Raw genomic sequence first — 22,988 nt, forward strand, 5'->3', positions numbered from 1 at the left:
TCTCTCTCTCTCTCTCTCTCCCTTTCTCCAGGCCCAGTATGAAAACCCACCTCACATCTACGCTTTAACAGACAACATGTACAGGAACATGATGATTGACAGCGAGAATCAGTGTGTGATCATCAGGTGAATAAAACGAAGCTGTATTGTTAATAACGTGGTGCGTGATTCAGCTCGTCGCTCCGTGTGAAGTCTGCGGTTACGAACCACTGAATGATGAAACGTTACAGATTCACGAGGCCGGAGTTACAGCTTTCGGGCTTTTACAGACCGTAATGGAGGCTGTTATAACACTTATGTTCTTATACCACGTCTCTTCAACACGTTACTCGCTAAAGACTGAGCACAAAGTCTGCCACGTGAACCGCCCGGTCCCAGCCCTACTTCACACGATCAGCTCCGAAACTATTGGAACGGCCAGGCCACTTCCTTTCTTTTCGCTTCGCACTGAAGATCAGAAGACGAACATGACACGAGAGCTTAGAACGTCAGCTTTCCTTTCCTGCTGTTTATACGCAGACGTCTCAAACGACATAGAGCGCGGCGCGTGTCGTATCGGACCACCAGATTTGTAGGCGAGCAAAAATATTGGAACACACCACTGACGGGTGTTTCTTGTCACCCGGTTGTGTAGATCGAGAGCTTAAGCAATGAAAAGCTCTGAACACTGTCTTTAAAAGGGATCTTTTAGTTTGCACGGTGGAATTTTTAACGAGGCATTGTACAAAACTAGGTCAGGGGTACGTTTTTGCTTTACCCCACGTGTCAAAGGCAAAGAGTCCGGACAAGCTGGTGTCTGAAGTTAGTCTGATTATTTTAGCACGGGGCCTACATAGCTAAGAAAAATCACGGAAGGACTTGATTATGTTATTTTTTTATATTAGATGTCGATAGGTTTTTGAAATAGTAGCTTAATCTGTAGTAGGGGGGAAAAAAAAAAAAAGAGGAACTGCCATCAAAGTCTGGGGCGGGGCCTAATGACAGCAAACTGCATCGAGCTAATACGGTCCGCTGTGTAAGGTTGCAGAAAGCCACAGTGGGCCCTAAACCACATCAAACCACAAAAAATAAACGTCCTGGATGTAGTTCGAGGCGGAAGAGTTTGAGTGAAACAGACTTAGCAATGTTAGCCAACACGTCTTGGAAGTTACAAATGACAAACGCTGAATGATTTGAGCCAGGGACGTGTGACACGCCCGTATTCGACTCGGGTTTTATTGATAAACTTTCGGTATTACGGATGTCCTGAGCACTTCTGGGTTTACACACACACACGCTCTGAGCGCCCCGTCCACATCAGTGGGTTTTTCTCAGAAACAGTGAGGAACTAAGCCTGAGCATCATTTCCTCCCCGATTAGAAGAAGTGCTAACCCGTTGCTAATTCGCTCATCTTTGGTCCTTCGCCATGTTCAGCTCTTCTTTTTTTTTTTTTTTTTTTTTTTTTTTGAGCATGCCATTTTCATTAAAGTACACTGTTTTTTTTTTTTTTTTTTTTTAAATACACATCCACTACCACATCCTCTGACTTTGAACTACACAGAAATATTTGCAGCATGAGTGTGTGTGTGTGTGTGTGTGTGTGAGAGAGAAACAGAAAGAAAGTGTTAGAAAGGTGCGTGAGAGAGTGCGATAGGATCTGCTGTGGGGTTTTTGCACATTTGAAAGCTTTACATTTACAAAACAGATATATGACTACGTTACTACACGGTGATGTTTCTATCGAGCTTTCCCTTCTGTTTTTCGATCCGTTCGGATCAGTTCGAACCCCCAATACGATGCCCTTCATCCTTTTATCGTCCCCGCGATTGTGGTCGTGTACTCGACCGGGCCGAGAGATTAAACGCTCAGGAAACCTTCGCAGGGGTTCTGAGCGAATCCGCCGATCGGATCTCTTCTCGGGTCGACGTTTCTGCGTTACAATTTCTTCATTAGAATGCTTCGAGACACCGGATTTTTGTTTTCCGTGAGCCGTAAGCCGTAATCATCGAGATCAAAACAAACAAACGGAAAATGAATGAATAAATAAATAAATAAAAGGCTGGAAGTATTTCGCTTTACGTGTACTGAGTCTAGAAAATACGGACGTTCCACTTTTTGAATTAAATTACAGCGGCAGAAACGAACGTTTCCACGATATTAAAATTAGTTGTGATGCACCTGTATGTGAGACAGGAAGAGAGAGAGGGAGAGAGAGAGAGAGAGAGAGGAAGAAGGGATTAGAGAGTAAAAGAGAGACATGAAGAAAGAGACAGAGAGAGAGATAGGAACAAAAGTTTGCACCCCCCTCCACCTAGGGTTTTTTCCACCTGTATTTTACACAAGGGCGTAACCACGGTACGGATATTGAGGGGGGTCCAAGCCCCTCCCGAACATCCAAAGTCCGATACTGAAAATTCGCCGAATTAAGAGCGTAGTTTTAGGATTACAGCTACCGTGTGAATTCACGTGATTGCCGAGTGATAGACGCTCCCACAGCACGGGGAAATCGCAACGTGCTGCGGATGTATTCTCTGCTCCGTAGCCTTCCTTGAAACCCACCACACCGAGTAGAGGCGAGATAAGATGTGTGCAGGCAAACCGCACACGCTAGCATTTAAACACGACAAACTCAGAAAGGACGGCCACCTATGAAACTAAATTCGACAATGTTCTAAATACAATCTGTTCTCGGGTCCGAGACCAGGACCAGCTCAGATCAAGTCCAGACCTTAAGAGTATTAAGTAGGTTGAGGCACCTATGATCCTATACTGCAACCACTTGGCTTTATTTTCTACCCCGAGCCAGTTATTAGTCTGTTTTCTAGAAGAAGGAACAGCTTCCTCAATACAGAAAATGTCTCAAGACCGGATTCGAGTACCACAGCCCTAGAAGAAACAGCACGCAAACTGACTCGCTTTACATATTTATAGTCCTCATTTTGTCCTAGAGGTGTGTAAACTTTTCCACCCAGCTATATGCAGATGGTACTGACAAGCAGTTTTTTAAATTCCACATGCAGTGTAGAAGAAGATATCAGGTAGGGTTGAACAACACGTCCACTAAAATGAAGACAAAAACAAGAAAGATGTCTTAAATTAGATCAGAGACATAAGCCTATGTATGTTTTAATTAATGTGTGTGTGTGTGTGTGTAGTGGAGAGAGCGGCGCAGGAAAAACCGTGGCTGCTAAGTACATCATGGGCTACATCTCCAAAGTGTCCGGCGGTGGAGCTAAAGTTCAGGTACTCCGAATTTTCTGGAAGATTCTCGGATATTTTAATCGGTTGATGAAGCCACCGCAGACGTTATCGTTGCACGTTGTATCGCGATTTTACGATGCTATCGTATTTTGCGCCTGTTTTATTGTAAATTTTAAAAAAAATAAAAGCCTGACAAGAACTTCCTGCATGAACCAAACGCATGATAACATTTTCAACATAAATTTACCGACAGCTACAGACGTCACGTCCGTCGACTCCACCATGTTTATTTACTGACACGCCCCCAAGCTCAAAGAATATCTATAGCGTATATATATATATAACTATATATAGTTATATATATAGTTAGACTTGAACGCACCGTGGTACGTTATCGTTTCTATAGTAACAGCTCGTCCGTATAGGGACGCTAGACGTGGTCTAAGTTGAATCATAATCAGAGTTTAATTCAACGTTAATGTAGCGTTTATGGAAGGAGTCTCCAGTGTCAGTGCTTAGTAACAGTCGTGGTCATGAACGTCTTCAGGAGAGAGGTCTGCGGTTGCTTTGTAACACGGCAAGAGATTACGAGTGACTCATCACTCCAATCATTTGTTCTGAATTATTTCCCTATGACAGTACAACCCAAAAGGGTTTCGTACGGTCCGTATGAGATTTCGATAAGAATTAGTGATTAGTGCTTGTGTGTTTATTTCTTTGTTCTCCTCAGCATGTAAAAGACATTATCCTGCAATCCAACCCTCTTCTGGAGGCCTTTGGAAACGCTAAAACGGTCCGGAACAACAACTCCAGCCGCTTTGTGAGTCTCAGAACCTTCTCTTTTTTTGCGGGACAGATCCCGTAACCTTATCGCTGACTCGGGTCTTGTCTCGGCCGACAGGGGAAATACTTCGAGATCCAGTTCAGCCGAGGAGGAGAGCCGGACGGAGGGAAAATCTCCAACTTCCTGCTGGAGAAATCGCGAGTCGTGAGCCAGAACGAGAACGAGAGGAACTTCCACATTTTCTACCAGGTCAGAATGAGAGCGAGGAGACGCAGGAGAAGAGCGGGAAAGGAAAAACAAACAAAGAAACGTTGCTTTCTGTGCCGAGCGCAGGAGAAAAACAAAACGGAACAACTCCGCGGTCCTACACCGGCCTAGACGTGGAATAATAACAGTAATGAGAAAGAAACAGAGGAACACAGGGAGTGAGAAAGAACAGAAGTGAAAGAGAAAGTCGCGGCAGTGTGTAGTCATTTCTGATTCATTTCTTTTCTTTACACTTCTCGCTCGGTTTCACAACTTTTCAACCTGTTCAGTTATTGTTTTATTAATACGCTCCAGGGTGAAATGTTTGCACCCCTGATCCTCGTGTTTCAATATAAGAGCATGAAACGTGCCTTCGCAATCCAGTATCAGTCTGTAGAGGGACTGTAAACCGTAAATATAAATCTCCAAGCAAATCATTTCAGTCGTGCTGCCAGGCTACACACACTTCTCATGCCGTCGTGGATATATTTCTAGCTAGAAATCTCAAACAGAGACGGAGACATTGTGGCTTGCGGCGTTTGACCCCTGATATGTTTTTTTTTGTTTTTAACGCTGCATATTAACGATAAGGTTTATTTTTTTTTTGTAATTATTTATCAGGACGGTTGAAAGCAAGCGTTTTCCGTTTATAATTAAACAAAAGGAAAATGTACATCTGTTTTACGTCTGATCCGCTGTACGTATAAATAAGGATTTTCAGGAAGCTAATAACGTAAGGTGAGGTGCAGCGGGACAATAATCTACATCTAGATCGTTATCTCGTGCTTAACATAAAGTGCTTCGAGCCTCAGATCCTGGGGGTGCAAGCTCAGCACGCCAGGAAGCTGGGGTCAGAGATGATACAGCGCCCCCTGGGGCAGAGAGGGTTAAGGGCCTTGCTCGAGGGCCCAACAGCGACAGCCGGGCAGCACCGGGTCTTGAACCTCTGACCTTGTGATCCGGAGCATTAACTACTAAGCCACCACTGCCCCATGACACATTTCTGCATGTGCACGAGATGTTTAATTATTATTTATTTTTACATGTATGGGGTTTTTGTGTGTGTGTGTGTGTGTGTGTGTGTGTGTGTGTGTGTGTGTGTGTATATACAAAGGTCTCTTCAAAATCTTAAGATCTTAATCCACATTCAGAAAGTGGGATGGAAATTTGCAAAGCGATCTCATCATGTTTCACCAATATCATCATGTCGTTGCTTAGCAACATCAGAGAAACCAAACATGTTAAATATCTTGTTTATATCAATGACTTTTTTTTTTCTCTTTTTTTTTTTTTTTTTTGGCGTTTTCATTTCATCCTAAGGGTGCGCAGACTTTTGACCTGTAATCTTTAATAATCTCTCGCCCGTTTTTTGGTTCCAGTTGATCGAAGGCTCTTCGGCCCAGCAGAAGGAAGCTTTAGGGATCATGACCCCAGACTACTACAGCTACTTAAACCAGTCGGGAACCTACAAAGTGGACGGCACCAACGACAGCAGCGACTTCCACGAGACGATGGTGCGTCATTCGTCTTGTTAAGAGCAGAGCGTTTAACAACACGATTAATGAGGAATAAAGCACTCGGGGGGTTGTGCTGCTATGGGAAAACAATCGACGGCAGTGTAGCAGTTTTAGCAGTTTTTATCCCCATGCTAGAAAATGTGTTGACTGTTAAGGTTCTGACACTGGAGACTCCTTCCATGAATGTCAATTAAACATCTTGCAGAAAACTTCACCGTATCAGTTATTTTTATTTGATTTTTTAAAAAAAAAAATAAAAAAAAGTGCATTATTAGTTTTAGATGATGCCTTGGATGTAAATCCTTGCCAATTAGCTGTTACTATAGAAACAATAATGTGTTCAACACATTGACTATGTGTGTGGGTTTGTGTGTGTGTGTGTGTTGCAGGAAGCCATGCATGTGATCGGGATCCCCGAAGAGAATCAGATGCAGGTCCAGCAGATTGTAGCAGGAATCTTACACCTGGGCAACATCAGCTTCATCGAGGTGGGAAACTACGGCCAGGTGGAGAGCACAGACCGTAAGTGTGGACACCAGCACGCTCTCGTTTCTTTATCCCGACACCTTTTTAGACGCTTTCGGGTCTTGACGTCTGAGTCTGGACCAAGAACCGATTTTATTTGAACGGATACTCGATCTAATCACATGCATTACTCAGCATTACGCTTTATATATATATATATATATATATATATATATATACTCACCGTCCACTAATAGGACCACCTGTACATTTATGCAGTTACCTAATCAGCCAATCATGTGGCGTGCAGATGCAGGTCAAGAGCCTCCGTTAAACTTCACCTCGAACATCAGAATGGGGAAAAGTGTGATCTCTGTGACTTTAACCATGGCATGGGTGTTGATGGCTGATTTGAGTATTTCAGAATCTTGTTGATCTCCTGGGATTTTCACGCACAACGTTACTCTAGAGTTTACACGGAAAGCAAATAACATCGATCGAGCGCCGGTTCTGTGGGTGGAGACGCCTTGTCGATAAGAGAGAGTCCGGGAATGAAAATGGCCAGATTGGTTCGGGTTGCCAGGAAATGATATAGTAACTCGAATAATCACTCTTTACATCCGTGGTGAGCAGGAAAGCACCTGTGAAAACATCGGACCTTGAGGTGGATGGGCTACAACAGTAGAAGACCACACCGGGTTCCACTCCTGTTAGCCTAGAACATGAATCTGAGCCTATCATGGGTACAGATTCACCCAAACTAGACAGTGGAAGAATAGAAAAAATAAAAATGACCAGTTTCCGTGAGTCTGTGAGTGCCCGTGATACCGCGGATAACTGAAATATACGCGGATATGTATCTCAAATCTCAGAACAAAGCAAAAAAAAAAAATCCTTGCAGGTGCAATACGATCAGCTCAGCAGGACCACTGTTTCTACGTAAAGGTTGTTTTTCCCGTCGAATATGTTTGCAAATGTATCGGAACGTAATCTGTGCGCTGTTAAATGCTGTCTGTATCGCTCAGTGCTGGCCTTCCCCGCCTACCTGCTGGGCATCGATCAGAGCCGGCTGCAGGAGAAACTCACCAGCCGGAAGATGGACTCCAAATGGGGCGGCAAATCCGAGTCCATCGACGTGACGCTGAATCAGGAGCAGGCGTGCTACACACGTGACGCTCTGGCCAAGGCCCTCTACGCTCGCCTCTTCGACTACCTGGTGGAGGTCTGGATTTACTACAAAACCACGTGCACGTACACTCGCAGTTAACGCACTTCTAACACCGTTTAACCTCGCATCACAATCACAATGTTTTATTAATTTAACAACATGCCACGCGCTTTTTTTTTTTTAACGTTCTGGAACTTTCGCAAAACGAGTCAGTTCCTGTCCCTTCACCAGCCGATCTTTTTCTTTCTTTCTTTCTCTTAAAGTCCCCAGGAAGTGCCTTGAAACTCTCAGCGTTATTCGATGTGTCGACGTAATTTACACCGAAACAGGAAGTCAGGGCGGGACATATGGCGGGACTCCTCCCCCTTTTTAAATAGCCAATAGCTTTTAGCTTACCTCACAGCCCGAGCTAAGCCGTACTTGAGAGTTAGTACCGTGGATTTTTACAATGTCGGGGGCGGGACACTTCAGATTCTAGAGAGCGTTTGATTGGACAGAAAATCTGATGAGAAGGTGAAGTGCAGAATGATGTCATCAGAATCGTTGATCCGATGATTTATGGTTCCCCCCCCCCCCCCCCCCCCCCCCCACTCTAACGAACAGGCCGTGAACAAAGCCATGCAGAAGCCCATCGAAGAGCTCAGCGTCGGAGTTCTGGATATTTACGGCTTCGAGATTTTTCAGGTGACCCGATGTTTATATTTCGGTCTCTGCGTCGCGATAACGCGCGATTCCGACCTGACCGAACGCTCTGATTGTTTCTGCAGAGGAACGGGTTCGAGCAGTTCTGTATAAACTTCGTGAACGAGAAACTGCAGCAAATCTTCATCGAGCTGACCCTGAAGGCAGAGCAGGTACACGCCGTGCTTACCTTTCACTTTACACAGCCCAACAGCACACAATCTTACGATTATCCTTTCATATTCTCACTCCCCCCCCCCCCCCCCCCCCACCACCACCAGGAAGAATACGTCCAGGAGGGGATCAAGTGGACTCCTATCGAGTACTTTAACAACAAAATAGTGTGTGATCTCATTGAAAATAAACTGGTAAGCTCGCAGGACACACATCTGGACGTATATATTTTAAGTGAATACAGTATGTGTGAGAAATTAGGCGTGCATTTAACGAGGAACGATGCAGACGATTTAGAAACAAGAACTGTATTTAACATGTAGTGTGTGTGTGTGCGCTCTAATTGTTCATATAATGAGTTCGGATCTCAAAGAAACTGACAGGAAAGGAGAACTGCAACTGAAACGCGTAATTTCTCTTCAAGCATTCGAGAAATAAAACACGACCGAGGCGTGCTGTTAGAGGAAAATGATCAGCCCCACAAGGCAGAGTTACCGTTACCCCGACGTCGACCGTTTTCCTAAAACTGCTCGTCCTGAAGTGTTTTATTCCTCCTAAACTCAGCGATTTGGCAACGATGACAATTTTGTACGTACTAACGTGCGTTTATAGTTACGTGTAATGTCGAGCGTCCGTGAAACAACCGAGCTCCTGTTCGAACTCGCGTTATACAGGGTAGCCGTCAGAAAGGGTTTTCTCGTCGGCTTCTCGTTTTCTCTCTCTCTCTTTTATTAGTTTGTTCAGGTCGTGTTTGAAGTGGTTCCCTCTCTACCACATAGTGCATTGTTTGGGTTGCAGCCAATCAGTCTGGAATCTTGGCCAAAATCTAAGTAGACAAATTATTAGATAAATTTCCTGCAAAACGTCAAAACGTCAGGAACCAATGAGAGTAAAACGACATATATATATATATATATATATATATATATATATATATATATACACATAATTTTTTATTTATCGTTTATAGTCCACTGCAAAATCCAAAAATCCGAAAGCAACGCACGTTATTTCAGTACCACGATGCATCTTTGAATGTAAATAATAGAAATATAAAAAAAAGTCATCGATATTCTCGATCGTACTTCCTCTTCGCCGGCTTTCTCGCCGCCGTACAGACACGGCGCAAACGTCTGCAGAAACGAAAGCGTACCTGTGCGGTAGCGCCGACACGTGCGGATTTGATTGCGGCCGAGTGGACGATATTTTAAGTGTTTTAAATGTTCTACTTCTCTTTTCTTCCTGTCGCGTCTGTCACTTCCTACCCAGAACCCGCCGGGTATAATGAGCATCCTGGATGACGTGTGTGCCACCATGTATGCCAAGGGCGAAGGGGCCGACAGCACTTTACTGCAGAAGCTGCAGGCTGCAGTGGGCACGCACGAGCACTTTAACAACTTTAACTCTGGCTTTATTGTCCACCACTATGCAGGCAAGGTGCGCGACTCCGACCTTTCTGAACGGGGGAAACACGGGAACACTCTACCGTTGGTCAACAGAATTTCTATCTACTGCAAATGTAGCGCATAGGAACTAGAGGAAAAAATGCTTATAATAGAAGTCTAAGGGCAGTTTGATGTTCCAAGCTTCAAAGAATACAACAATATGACGTGACTTCAATATTCCAATAGTTACACCCCCAAAAATAACAGCGTAGGGATTAGACAGAAGTCTTTCCTTGCAGTTTTCGTGTCATTATATTACACGTATTAGATTATTAGATTCATTTAATCTCATCAGCTAAGAAACAGAATCTGGGAAGAAGATGGACATGACTCCAAACCTACAGACAAAATAAGCCAAGAAGGCCTTGCGTGGCCTAGCCAATCTCCTGACTTGAATGCCATTGAAAAGTCACGGAGGAGTGCGAGTCCATCAGAGGAACCCTCGTAGCCTCGGGGAATCGAAGACGATTAGCCAATTGGGCCAAAACCGAACCACAATGCTGCATGAAAGTGAATTACTTCTTACCGTAGATGTCTCGAAGCTGTAATCGCCAACAGTGTTGGTAAATTGGGGTGTAAATACTTTTTTTCATTAAAAAATATATATACATTATATTTTATTTGATTATTTTCACGTTATTTAGCATTACAATGTCTTATGCACATATACTTACAATCAGATGACAAGGGTTTGTTTGGATCTTAGAAAATCTAAAATGATGTAACGTTTTTGTCTAAATCAGGGGTGTCCGATCTTATCCGGAAAGGTCCGGTGTGGGTGCAGGTTTGCATTCCAATCAAGCAGCTGATTAAACACCTGATTCCACCTGTTTAATCAGTCGATCTCGACTTTCAGTAGACTCAGGTGTGGCTTCTGATTGGTTGGAACGAAAACCTGCACCCACACCCACGGCCCTTTCCGGATAAGATTGGACACCCCTGGTCTGATGATTGTTTAGTTTTTTTAAAAGGCTGAATTGTACATTTACTCTCGAATCTCGAATCAGGTGTCATACGACGTCAACGGTTTCTGCGAGAGAAACCGAGACGTGCTTTTTACCGACCTCATTGCGCTGATGCAGAGCAGCGAACAGTAAGTATATATACTGTATATTCGTTAGAATTGAGCTCCTGAAGGATGTGCAATGATCAGACGGGGTTTCAAATCTGAGGCTGACGCAGATCCGTTCCCGTTCGCAGTAACTTCATCCGCAGCCTGTTTCCTGAAAACCTCAACACTGACAAAAAAGGCAGGCCGACCACCGCGGGCTCCAAAATTAAAGTAAGATCAACAATCGACTTGTTTTTTTTTTTTTTCTCCTTTAAACTTCACACCAGGAACCAATGAGAGTAACGAACAGAACGTTTGCCTCACACCTCCAGGGTTGCGGGTTCGAATCCCGCTACTTATTAACCAACGTTCGGTTTTAAAATCCGAACGTCCTGGACTCGTAATTACTTACGGATTTCATCACAAGTCACACTGGTTTCCTGTGAGTTTTTTTATTTTTGGTTTTATTTGAAAGTAGATTGCTGATGTAGAACTCTGGTCCACAGAGGCAGGCTAACGAGCTGGTGGAAACGCTGATGAAATGCACTCCACACTATATCCGCTGCATCAAACCCAACGAGACCAAGAGGCCCAAAGACTGGGAGGAGAGCCGGTGAGTCTCAGAGCCGGTCCTGCTAGTCTTATCCTGGTACAGCTCAGGTCCTTTTGGATTTTGTCGTGGATAATCCGGTGAGGCTTTACATTAGGGTTGATTAATGCAGTTAATTAATACAGAGCAACTTGGGGTTCAGTGTCTTGCCCAAGGACACTTCAGCATGTGGAGTCACGTGGAGTCACGTGGGCCGGGAATCGAACCGCCAACCCTACGATTAGTGGACGACCCGCTCTACCGCCTGAACCACAGCCACCTAAGTGGACACGTTTTCATTTAGGTTTTGGTCCGGTCCCCCCCTCCCCCTCCCTTTTGTTATCTAAAAGCTCAAAGATGTCAGATGTCTGTTCTCTCGTTCTCTCCTTCTGACGCTCATCACGATTGCCGTCTCCAGGGCGAGACATCAGGTGGAGTATTTGGGTTTGCGTGAGAACATCAGGGTGCGGAGAGCCGGCTTCGCCTACCGACGAGTTTTCCATAAGTTCCTACAGAGGTGAGTGATCCATGCGACGTGTGCTAACGACGCGGCTCTGTTTATACTCTTTATCGTTGTGAATAATACTTTGCAAGCGTCTGTGTCTTAACAAGTTTAAGCAGGAGATAATCCGACAGACAGATATTTGACTCAGGAAGGAAAACTGTATCGTTCCAGACGCCAAATGAACCACGGCATGAGAATGAGATATAGGAATCAAACAGTAAATCATCAGCAAAAATTGACAAAAAATTAACACGATATAGTAAACGCTATATGTATATAGCCCTGTAGCTAGTCTCTGGTCTGATGAGCTGCCGTCATCGAAATAATTTACATAAACGCACTTGCTACAGTATGATTGCTGTATGTTCAGGTGTGTTAACAGCAGGTGTGTGTGTGTGTGTCAGGTACGCCATCCTGACCCCGGAGACGTACCCGCACTGGCGTGGAAGCGAACAGCAGGGTGTCCTGCATCTGCTGCGCTCTGTAAACATGGACAACGATCAATACCAGATGGGACGCACTAAGATCTTCGTCAAAAACCCCGAGTCGGTACGAGTGTGGGATTTTACATGTTATTAATACAGAATATTTACCTGGTCACATGATACCTTTTTGGCTTTGTTCACGGCCTGTTCGTTATTTAATCTCCTCCGTTTAAGATCGTGAAATCGAAAATAATTTGCGTAAACGCACGTGATCGGATAAACTGCAAGTGAGGATTTGCTACAGAACCTGCAGCGGTTCAGGTTCGGAAGTTAAAACCGCCGAACCGCAGACCGTGTTTTCATACGTTAGCGCGTTCTACCGAACTAGCTCGCCGGGTGAACTTCTGGACCGCGGTCCACCGGGGACGATTATCGTTTGATAATAAATAAAAAGCCGCGTCTGTCATTTGGAACTCATCGGCTAGGTCGATAAAGTAAAATAAACGGTTACATTTAGCCGGAACGTTCTGTAGTGTACTGTAACGTAGACCCGGTTTTAACTACTGTAGATCCTCTGCTTTTTACCTGCTGAACTCTTTACTCTCTCGCTCTCAGCTCTTTCTGCTGGAGGAGATGCGGGAGAGGAAGTTTGACACGTTCGCCCGAACCATCCAGAAAGCCTGGAGGAAGTACATCGCCAGGAGGAAGTACGAGCAGATGAGAGAGGAGGGTACGAGAGCTTAATAGTGCATAAACCATCGAACACATACAGGATGTTAGAGTGTCACCGTGGGACTATTTCACCCAGATATGCTAATGATTCAACTTGCAGCTTGCACAGATAAGCTCTCACGGGTGACAGTAAATGAAACCATGCATAGTTCCTCGAGAACAGTCTGCAGACGGGTTTGCATTTTGCAGAAATGCAGCGTGTAAACCCGAGGGGTCAGCGAGCTCCAGAGTTAGAGCTTTTCCTGTTTATCGCGTGTGATCTGAGTCATGCGCGTAGACGTTTGACGGGAAAGAAATACCACTACGACGAAGACTGATCGTGTATTAACACGACACGTTTCACCGGGTGATGGTGTTTTCCAGGAAATAAAAGACAAATTAATCATAAAAATAACCAATGACTTAAAAAACAAAAACAAAAGGAACTTAGACTTAAACAAGGTCTTAGAACGCAGTGAAGTCCTCTGAGGGGAAACCTTCAACGTCCTGTTACCTCGGGAAAAGATTTGAAAAAGTTTCATCGTTAACCAGACGAACATCTTTTTATTATATTTTTCTTGCTAAGTGTGTAGAATTTCATTTCCTGCAATGTAAGTGTCTTTGATCTCCATTTAAGACGTACGGATCGTCCGAGCAGGTGAAGGACTCGCAGCGTTGAATCATGTGCACGGTAACGTGTCACCTGTGTCGTTTTAAAAGCTCCGATTTCACGCCCGGGAGCGACGTGCGAGGGGGGAAAAAAAACGAACGGACCTAGCATAGCTCCCTGTGGAATATTAGTGTACGCTTTAAAAATAATCCTGCTCTGACCCTGAGACCTGCTCAACACACACTTACTGAGGTGTTAAAAGCACGCGAATTCTTTACTCAAGTCAAAGTGTAAACACTACTCTAGATAAACCCTCTGGTGAACAATAAAATTCTTCCCTAAGCGCTTACGTTTACATTAGGTAAAATATGAAAGTACATCCCTGCTGAAAAAAAATGCAACGAACCCAAAACGATAGAAACCATCACAGAAATTCTAATGGTTTCCACTAGAAATACCATTACAACCCATCAGCTAAGGGGGCAGTGGTTAAGGCTCTTGGTCAAGCCCCAGCACTGCCAAGCTGCCACTGTTGGGCCCGTGAGCAAGGCCCTTATCCCTCTCTACTCCAGGGGCGCTGTATCATGGCTGACCCTGCGCTCTGACCCCCAACTTCCTAACATCCTGGGATATCCGAAAAGAAGAATTTCACTCTGCTATAATGTATGTGACTAATAAAAGACTCATTAACCATTAAAAACCATTACCATTATTGGTCCTTAATGGTATCCACTAGACATAACATAACATAACGTGCCACCAATCGAAGGCAGCGAATTACCAGTAGAGACCCACCAAAGTATTCATTGACAGAAACTTGAGTAAAGTCCAGAGCCTTAAAAAGCAAACTTGGGTACTTGGGTAACACAGTGATCATGTCACTTCCTCTTCCTCTTCACAACGAGACTAGCTTCACTTTCGAAAGAGATCGTTTAAATCTATATGTTGTACTATGAACGGATCTCTTATTTCTCTTTATCTCTGTGCGCTCCGTTCCTAGCTTCGGACATTCTCTATAACTCGAAGGAGCGACGCAGGAATAGCATTAACAGGAACTTCGTCGGCGATTACCTGGGCATGGAGGAGAGGCCTGAACTGCGTCAGTTCCTGGCCAAGAGAGAGCGAGTCGACTTTGCTGACTCTGTGAGCAAATACGACCGCAGGTTTAAGGTAAGGTCTTATCGTCAGATGTAACTAGGGGCAACGATTGAAACGAATCGACTCGCAACGATCGTAAAGCAAATGTTATTCGTTCTAAATGAATAAAACAGTCTTTCTCTACGTCGTGAACAATATAAAGCCTACCCAAGATTCTGAACAACGTTCGCTTCAGAGGCTATTAAATCAAACTGTATCGTATTATGTGTTGTTATTTATTTATTTTTAATTAATGCATGATGCGTTTTTAAATTGTCCCTAGTGTGTGAATGTGTGTGCGATTGTACCCTGCGATGGGTTGTCCCCCGCCTTGTGAACCCGAGTCCCCCGGGATAGGCTCCAGGGTCCACCCGCGACCCTGTGTATGGATGGATGGATGTTTCTATGATTGTGTTTATCTCCACACACACACACACACACACAACATTCTCTCTGTACGTTTTTTTTTTCCAGTCAATTAAAAGGGATCTGATCCTGACACCTAAGGGCATCTACCTGATCGGACGTGAAAAAGTCAAGAAGGGTCCGGAGAAAGGCCAGATCAAAGAAGTGCTGAAGAGAAAACTCGAAATCGGTACCATACGCTCCGTTTCACTGAGGTTAGGAAACTTCCTGTGTTTAAATACACCACGCTGACTCATTTCTGCAAAGCTTTTGCTTCTTGCCCATCAGACCAAAGTGGAGCCACCACACATCGGTGGGCTTACGCTCAATGTGTGAGCTTGAGGTTTTTCTCGAGTGTGTGAAAATTCTACACGAACAGAATGTGGGTTAAAATACCCTCAGCAGTGACCTCTCTCGCGCAGATGTGGTAGTGATTTTCTTTTTTCAGACGAATGTTTCCGTGAACAGAAGGTCGTTAATGTTCCTGTTCTTACGCGTTAATGAACTTTCAAAAAACGTTTGATCTTTGATCGGAAGGATGGTCAAGTAAATAATTCACCCCGTTGATGATACAGTGTGAAGAAGGAAAAAAAAAAACCCATCCAGACCAAAATGGAAGTCAAATCGAGGATGCGTGTCGCACTGTGTACTCACCCGACATGAATCTACAGCGCTTGGGTTAGAAAGAAATCAGCCCCAGGCTCAGCCTCACTTCTTCACACCACCCTGTATGTTCTTCTTACGACCACTGGTGGTGCTGTTGCGCTCAGTTCCACAGTATAATCTTATAATAGGATCATTAAAAAAGGAAACTTTATACGGATGTTTGGTGAATCAATTTAAATATTAATTCTACACTAAATGTAGACTCAAATGAGGAAAAATAAATATATATATATATATATATGTGTGTGTGTGTGTGTGTGTGATTTAAGCACATCAAGAATAATATTAAGCTACCCACGTCTCCTAGCATTATTTACACACTGCTCATGTTTTTTTTTAAATCTGCTATACCAGATTTAATCTCCATCATTTCATGAATCTTTGAGCTGTTTTATTTTTCATTGATAACCTCCATCTCTTTGCTGTTTATTTGTGATCTGAATTAAGACGCGTCCACATCCACATCCACGTCTCTTATCTTTCACTGTATTTACTGATCTTTTTTTTTTTCTTTTTTCGCTCTAGCACGAGGCAGGATGACTTCTTCATCCTGCACGAGGCTCAGTACGACAGCCTGCTGGAGTCCTTGTTTAAGACTGAGTTTCTGAGCTTGCTGTCTAAGCGCTATGAGGAGCAGACCAAGAGCAAACTCACACTGTCCTTCAGTGACAGGTATATATACACACACACACACACACACACACATAGACGCACGCACAGATCTACAGTTTCCCCCAAAATCCTCACACGAGGCTTGGTGAAGAGGTTAAAGGTGCAGTATGTAAATTTTTTTTGTTTATTTTTAGAGAGTTTCACTACCTCCACCATGTTGAAGATGAGCTTGTATGTTTTGGATCGTGGGCAGATCATTTCTCTGTAAATTGCCGGACAAAACGTCCTGTAAACCTCTGAGTTCATTCTGCTGCTACCGTCAGGAGATACATCATCAATAATGATTAGTGATCCTGTACCAGAAGCGGCCAAGCAACCCCAAGCCATGACACTACCACCACCATGTTTCACAGATGAGCTTGTACAGTATGTTTTGGCTCGTGAGCCTCTCCTTTCTTACCGGACGCATAATAATGATACGTTTTCAAAGATACTTTAATAATGCCGCGATTATAAAAACAACATGTCGACACGCACTGAATTCGGTTTACGTCGTTCCGTACTGAAAATGAACTCCGCCCAGAGACAAAGCAGAACTGCTCAGCGCTGTACCTCTTAATCCTAAAAAGCAGCTCACACGGTATACTGTCTGTATTGGAAATCATATACAGCGTGGCGCACTCGGTAGCGTCGCCGTCTCACACCTCCAGGATCCTGCGGTGTCCCGTCTTTGAACTGTTTCTCTATACAGTCAAGTCGCACGAGCAGCTGGAACTCTCACGAGTTCCTCCCTCGTTCTCGACGTTATCGGATGCCTTTAATCCGAGTGTGTCATCTGTACAGGCTGGAGTTTCATGTGAAGAAGGAAGGATGGGGAGGAGGAGGGAGCCGCACGCTGATGTTTTCTAGGGGACAGGGAGACGTGGCTCAGATCAAACCTGCAGGAAAAACTCTCAATATCAGTATAGGAGACGGACTACCCAAGACTGCAAGTGAGTGACGCGGTGTTAGACTGCTTTTGGACGGGGGTCTGTACGCGCAAAAACGCGCTAAGACGGAAAAGGGTAACTGTTGAAGGTTTTATATTATATCTCGTTACAGAACCGACGAGAAAAAGCATGCAGCCCAGTCAAGGAGGGAGACGACCGGCCCCCAATAGAGGTGTGGGGTTTTTTTCGTCTTTATATTTTTTTCAGTTTATACCACAGCGCTGTTGAATTCTTGATCGGTCCGAAGGTGTTGATTAATCTTCTTCAGCTGCAAATCACAGGCCTACTGAATATTAATGTTCTAACATGTAAACCTTTCCATAGTTCCTATACTTCCTTTTCTTCTCGTCTGCTTCTCTTCCTCTTCTTGTTTTTCTTCTTCTCGTCCTCTCATACTCCTCCTCCTCCTCCTCCTCCTCCTTCTCCTTCTTCTTCTCGTCCACGTCTTCTACATTTCCTTCGCGTTCTCGTCTCCTTCTCATCCCTGTGTTTTCCTCCTTCGCCTCTTCCATCATCTTTCCCTTGACCTTCATGTTTGCTTCCTGATTATTCTTTTTTCTTTATCCTCCCACTTTCTCGCAGGTTTGTTAATGAACGCACTCATAGTAAGATGCCATTGTGTCTCTAGTAGCAGCTTATACCGGGATCTGTACGCCCACATAAACTGATTTAAGCGTGTGGAATTGTTGCACTAGGGAAGGAGAAGGAGACAACAGGAGATGTAACTATAAACAAGAAAAAAAGTGTGGGCGTGTCATTCTTTAATAGATATAACGGTTTAATCGCGGCGGTATAAGAGTAATACGACACTCCAAAAAAAACAAAGACAATCTGTTTATGTTTTTAATTACAGGTTACCAGAACGGGGCGGCGCAGTTCCCCCGTGGGAACGCACAGCCGCAGGAGCAGACCTACTCCACACCGGATAAGTGGAACCGGCCGCCCAACGCTGCCCTTCCCAAACTGGACTCTCAGAAAGCCAAGCGAGGAACAGCAGCCCCCCACACACAAACGTCTAACCTGGACTTCCTCAACGTACCTGATCAGGGCATGTCTGGGTGAGAGTTAAACACATCACTTATACTAGAAAATATAAATCAGCTCAATAAAGTTATAACTACAAGAAAATCAATACTAACAATAATAAAAAAAAAAACAATCAAGTCTCTTTCTGTTAGCTGGAGCTCTTCTGCAGAATAAAATATGCTAATTATTATTATGACCTCACAACATCATATAGTACTAGCTACTTTTTTTTCCCATTCCGTCCAGCCTGTTGTTAACATTCATGCAAATCCGCTCTATCGTGGGTTATTTTTTTCTTTTCATTTCTTTGAATTTTTCAACGTTTATTTCCTCCTTTCTAAGAATGCAACGGAAGAGGAGCATCAGCCAGCGTCCTCCTCCGGCCCCCAGCAGCCGGCCCAAAGCTGCGCCGCGACCGCAGGGTCCTCGATGCCGTGCGCTGTATCAGTACAACGGTCAGGACGTGGACGAGCTCAGTTTTGATGCCGGTGATGTTATAGACCTCATTAAAGAAGGTGAGACTCGGATAAAGCGCAAAAACGATCAAACTAAATGAGGTCTTACAGACGTGTGTATATACTGCCCTCTGGTGGTGAGACCATGTAGTCTCATTTAATGTCTGGGAGATTTTATTTGTCCGGTTACAGGTGCAAATCAATAGCATTCACGAGATGAACATATAGCCCCATGGGGGTTTTCTACAGTTTTCCCTTTTACGCTGCTATATACTGTATGTTCAACATATTCAGTAGTTGATATAATGATATATGATAAAATAAGATTCTTTAGAGTCATTCCACAGGCAGAGACATTTTATTTAGCAGCGATCCGGCTCTTGAATGTAGATTTGGGTGTTGCAGGACGACGTGGAAGTCAAGAGGCTATCACACTTAACTAATGCTACAGGCTATTATCTACTGGATTTTTCGAGGCAGCCGAGAAGCGACAACATATAAGCATCCAGCATATCGTAATCTAGCAGCTCGTTTAAGACGTACCTTTGTTTAACTGTGTTTGAGGGAATATCATTAAGCAGGGTTGACGGGTTTAAAGCAAAGTTTCCAGCCCAAGAACTTCTCAAAAAATAAAAACCACACAAAAGACCACGAAACTAGCTTAGATTTTCAATGGGGATCTGAAAAGGGAGACATTTTGTTCTTTTCCTCAGACTCTCAGCTTTGGTTTCCTGCCCATTTCTGATGTATTACTCTATAATCCCCCTTTCCCTCTACCAGTCTTTCCAATATATCTTGGTTCTGTACATTATAGAGCGGGGCATGGTGGTTTAGCGGTTAGCGCATTTGCCTCGCATCTCCAGGGTTGGGGTTTCACTTCCCGCCTCTGACCTTGTGTGAGTTGAGTTTGCATGCTCTCCCCGTGATTCGGGGTTTCCTCTGGGAACTCCAGTTTCCTCTCCCAGTCCGAAGACATGCGCTGTAGGCTGATTGGCATTCCCAAATTGTTCGTAGTGTGTGAATGTGTGAGTGTTCCCCACCTTGTGCCGCAAGTTTCCTGGGCTCCAGGCTCCCCCATGACCCTGTGTTGGATAAGCGGTATGGAAAATAGATGGATGGATGTACATCATAGACACACTGTCTTCACTTAAGCACTGTTTTTGTGAAAATTCATGATATTTAATGCTGATTATTTGCTACTGTATAAAACAATATCTTCGCAGCCACAACGTATTAATATAAACTAGCCCAACCTGGCAACCCTGTCATTAACTGTCCTGTCCACTCCTCCTCCTCCTCCTCCTCCAGTGACAATGTTCATAGAAATAGCATGGGGCAGCGTGAATCCTTCCCCAATGGACCTGTATTTATTAGTTTATTACTTGTTGCAGTTCTCATTTCTGACCACTAGGTGCACTAAGAACTCTGTGAAACTAAGTGGGGCCGCTAGTGATTGCGCAACATCTAGCAAGGCCAGCAAATCGACCAGATATATCTGTCAAATAGTGACACTATTTAATTTCTTTTAATTAACTATTTTAATTCAACTATTTTAATTGAGGTCTTATACATCAAGCACCACTTTTCTTTCGTTTCATCCTTCCATCTTTAATCTATTTTGTTCATTCGTTTGCTTGCTTTTGTTTTTTTAGATCCGTCAGGCTGGTGGACCGGCAGGATGCGTGGGAAAGAGGGCTTATTCCCTGGGAATTACGTGGAGAAAATCTGAGACGGTCCGAACTCTGTGGCACTGAACGACCTGTCCGTGACCTCTGACCTCTCTTTGGTGATCCAGCTTCTGATCCTGTCAGGACATGGTGTCTCGTGATGATGAGGCGAACGGAAGAAGGACACAACCATTAAACATGAATGCAGAGGGTTCGCTCCTGGTCAAGTGTAACGATGCGCCTGGTCATATCGTACGGAAACCAGATTAGACTTAATCTGTGAAAGAAAAAGGTGTTTTAAACTTTTCTTCTTTTTTTTTTTTTGGAAAATACAAATATTTCCGAAAAGAACAAAGGCATTATGAAATTTTGCAAATTTTTTGAAGTTTTGTATTGTATGTTGTTTATATAAATTAAAGGGGGAGAGCCTGCACTGCCGCTGCACAAGCACACCAAGGCGCTGTTTTCTTTACAGAGCACACACACACACACACACACACACACACACACACACCAAAGCAGGAATACAGTCCCTATGGGGCGTATGCTATTTTTATAACAGTGTTTAAGTTAGATGCCTGATTATTTTTAATGTATTAATGCCTTTCCAAGTCTGAAAATGAACTAAATCAGTGGTACTAATATTTAAGTATTATTATTTTTTCTTTTTCTTTATTTTTTTCTCCTCAAAAAATAGTGCTCACTGTAAATGTCTATGATTATGTTCGGTGGATATTCACCACAAGATTACGTTTTTACTTGACGTAATCTCAGATCGCTTTTGTATGGCAAAAAAAAAAAAAGAAGTTTTTTTTAAATGTAAATGATCATGAATTTTTTTTTTTTCCAGATATGTCAGTAAAGTGATTTTCCCCAAACCTGCTTGATTCAATGACTCTCGGCAGACCGTTATAATGATTCCCTAGCTACTTTTCAGCAACCAGCTCACTGCCATCACGGCTATATGCCTCAGCCTTGATTCTGATTGGTCAGAAGGTGTTGATTGATTTTCCATAACAGCAGCTCTGCCCATAGTTCCAGCTGCAAATGATGTATGTGTTTATATTAACATGCTTGTTCTAATACGTTAGTCTTTCTATAGTACTTACACGGGGGACTTGTACGCTCCGCTTTAACAGATTAAAAACATGTGAAATCATGCAAGCTATCAAAGCAAGCTGTGATGTCCTGGCTCCTTTCTATCAGAGCCAGCGTTAACTTTTTCAGCAGTTTGTGCTACAGTAGCTCTTCTGTGTGATCGGATCAGACGGGCTAGCCTTCGCTCCCCAAACACGTCAATGAGCCTTGGGTGTCCATGACCCTGTCGCCAGTTCAACGCTTGTCCTTCCTTGGACCACTTTTCATAGGTAGTAACCCCTGCATACCGGGAACACCCCACAAGACCTGCCGTTTTGGAGATGCTCTGACCCGGTCGTCTCGCCATCGCAATCTGGACCTTGTCAAAGCCGCTCAGATCCTTACGCTCACCCATTTTTCCTTCTTCCCAAACGTCAACTTTGAGAACCGACCGTTCACTCGCTGCCTGATATATCGCTTGAGAGGTGCCACTGCAACGAGATAATCAGTGTAATTCACTTCACTTGTCAGTGGTTTTAATGTTATGGCTGATCATTGTAGTATACTACTGTATATATGTTCCTTAAAAAAAAAAAAAAAAGGAAATGAATTCGCACCTACTTAAAACAGTTTCAGCGTTTCCGAGTATTTTTTTTTTATTTTCATTTTATTTAACTTGTTAAAATGCTCTTGCAACCTTAGTTTTAGTTTCCATGAACTATAATTATCTTGTCGCAGCCGTACATAATGGCAGATTACAGGTTTGTAGGACAGGTCTTGCAGGAACTCTCTGCATCAAGCTGCATTCTTTGACAGGTGAGTAATATCTGAGAATGATGAGTGGTGTGAAAGAGGGATTCAGTAAAACCTAATCCGAGAGAGAGAGAGAGAGAGAGAGAGAACACGCAGGTGTAGGTCCTACCTGCTGTAATTTTTAATAAATTAAATACGTGACATGTACTGTACTTCATGAACTGGATTTACAAATGCTCAGGAAAGTGTAGATGTGCAGATTTGCTGTTTTGGAGAACGGCCACGAGATTAAAGGAAGATTTCGGTCTGAAAAATGCCATTTAGATGTTTACACTTGATTGTTTTGCGGGTGGGTGATGGGGAGCGGAAATGACACACATTATAAAAGTGTAAGGGGAAATGCAGCGAAGACACGTCTAACACTTCGGGAGATCCGAGACGCATTTTAGCCACGTTTTGGAACAGTGACTCGGCATCGAGTCGGGCCTCATCACACCACCCTGTGGTTGATTATTTCCCTATATCAGCGTACCAACTCGTGTTTTATTCATTTCTTTACATCATTTGCTTTGCACACTTTCAAGATAACTGCCCTGCTGAAAAAAACAAACAAACAATAGAAACCGTCACAGAAATTCTAATGGCTTCC

The 22,988-nt window shown here is 43.7% G+C and overlaps 1 protein-coding gene across 1 annotated transcript in view; it reads left to right on the forward strand.

Annotated features, from left to right (window-relative positions):
* Positions 1-21,023, forward strand: part of myo1f (myosin IF) — a 35,474-nt gene extending 14,451 nt beyond the window's left edge. The window contains exons 4-28 of the mRNA XM_017467024.3: positions 32-126; positions 3,136-3,223; positions 3,912-4,001; positions 4,083-4,214; positions 5,591-5,725; positions 6,118-6,250; positions 7,219-7,415; positions 7,965-8,045; positions 8,129-8,215; positions 8,324-8,410; positions 9,486-9,653; positions 10,669-10,754; positions 10,862-10,943; positions 11,219-11,325; positions 11,720-11,818; positions 12,211-12,355; positions 12,847-12,961; positions 14,553-14,722; positions 15,164-15,309; positions 16,286-16,432; positions 17,216-17,364; positions 17,474-17,533; positions 18,215-18,419; positions 18,730-18,902; positions 20,495-21,023. Coding sequence (XP_017322513.1) covers positions 32-126; positions 3,136-3,223; positions 3,912-4,001; positions 4,083-4,214; positions 5,591-5,725; positions 6,118-6,250; positions 7,219-7,415; positions 7,965-8,045; positions 8,129-8,215; positions 8,324-8,410; positions 9,486-9,653; positions 10,669-10,754; positions 10,862-10,943; positions 11,219-11,325; positions 11,720-11,818; positions 12,211-12,355; positions 12,847-12,961; positions 14,553-14,722; positions 15,164-15,309; positions 16,286-16,432; positions 17,216-17,364; positions 17,474-17,533; positions 18,215-18,419; positions 18,730-18,902; positions 20,495-20,571 — 3,054 coding nt within the window. The 3' untranslated portion in view covers positions 20,572-21,023. The remainder of the gene's footprint in view (positions 1-31; positions 127-3,135; positions 3,224-3,911; positions 4,002-4,082; positions 4,215-5,590; positions 5,726-6,117; positions 6,251-7,218; positions 7,416-7,964; positions 8,046-8,128; positions 8,216-8,323; positions 8,411-9,485; positions 9,654-10,668; positions 10,755-10,861; positions 10,944-11,218; positions 11,326-11,719; positions 11,819-12,210; positions 12,356-12,846; positions 12,962-14,552; positions 14,723-15,163; positions 15,310-16,285; positions 16,433-17,215; positions 17,365-17,473; positions 17,534-18,214; positions 18,420-18,729; positions 18,903-20,494) is intronic.
* The last annotated feature ends 1,965 nt before the right edge of the window (positions 21,024-22,988 follow it).

Source organism: Ictalurus punctatus, chromosome 5, assembly GCF_001660625.3.
Source record: "Ictalurus punctatus breed USDA103 chromosome 5, Coco_2.0, whole genome shotgun sequence".
NCBI lineage: Eukaryota > Metazoa > Chordata > Actinopteri > Siluriformes > Ictaluridae > Ictalurus > Ictalurus punctatus.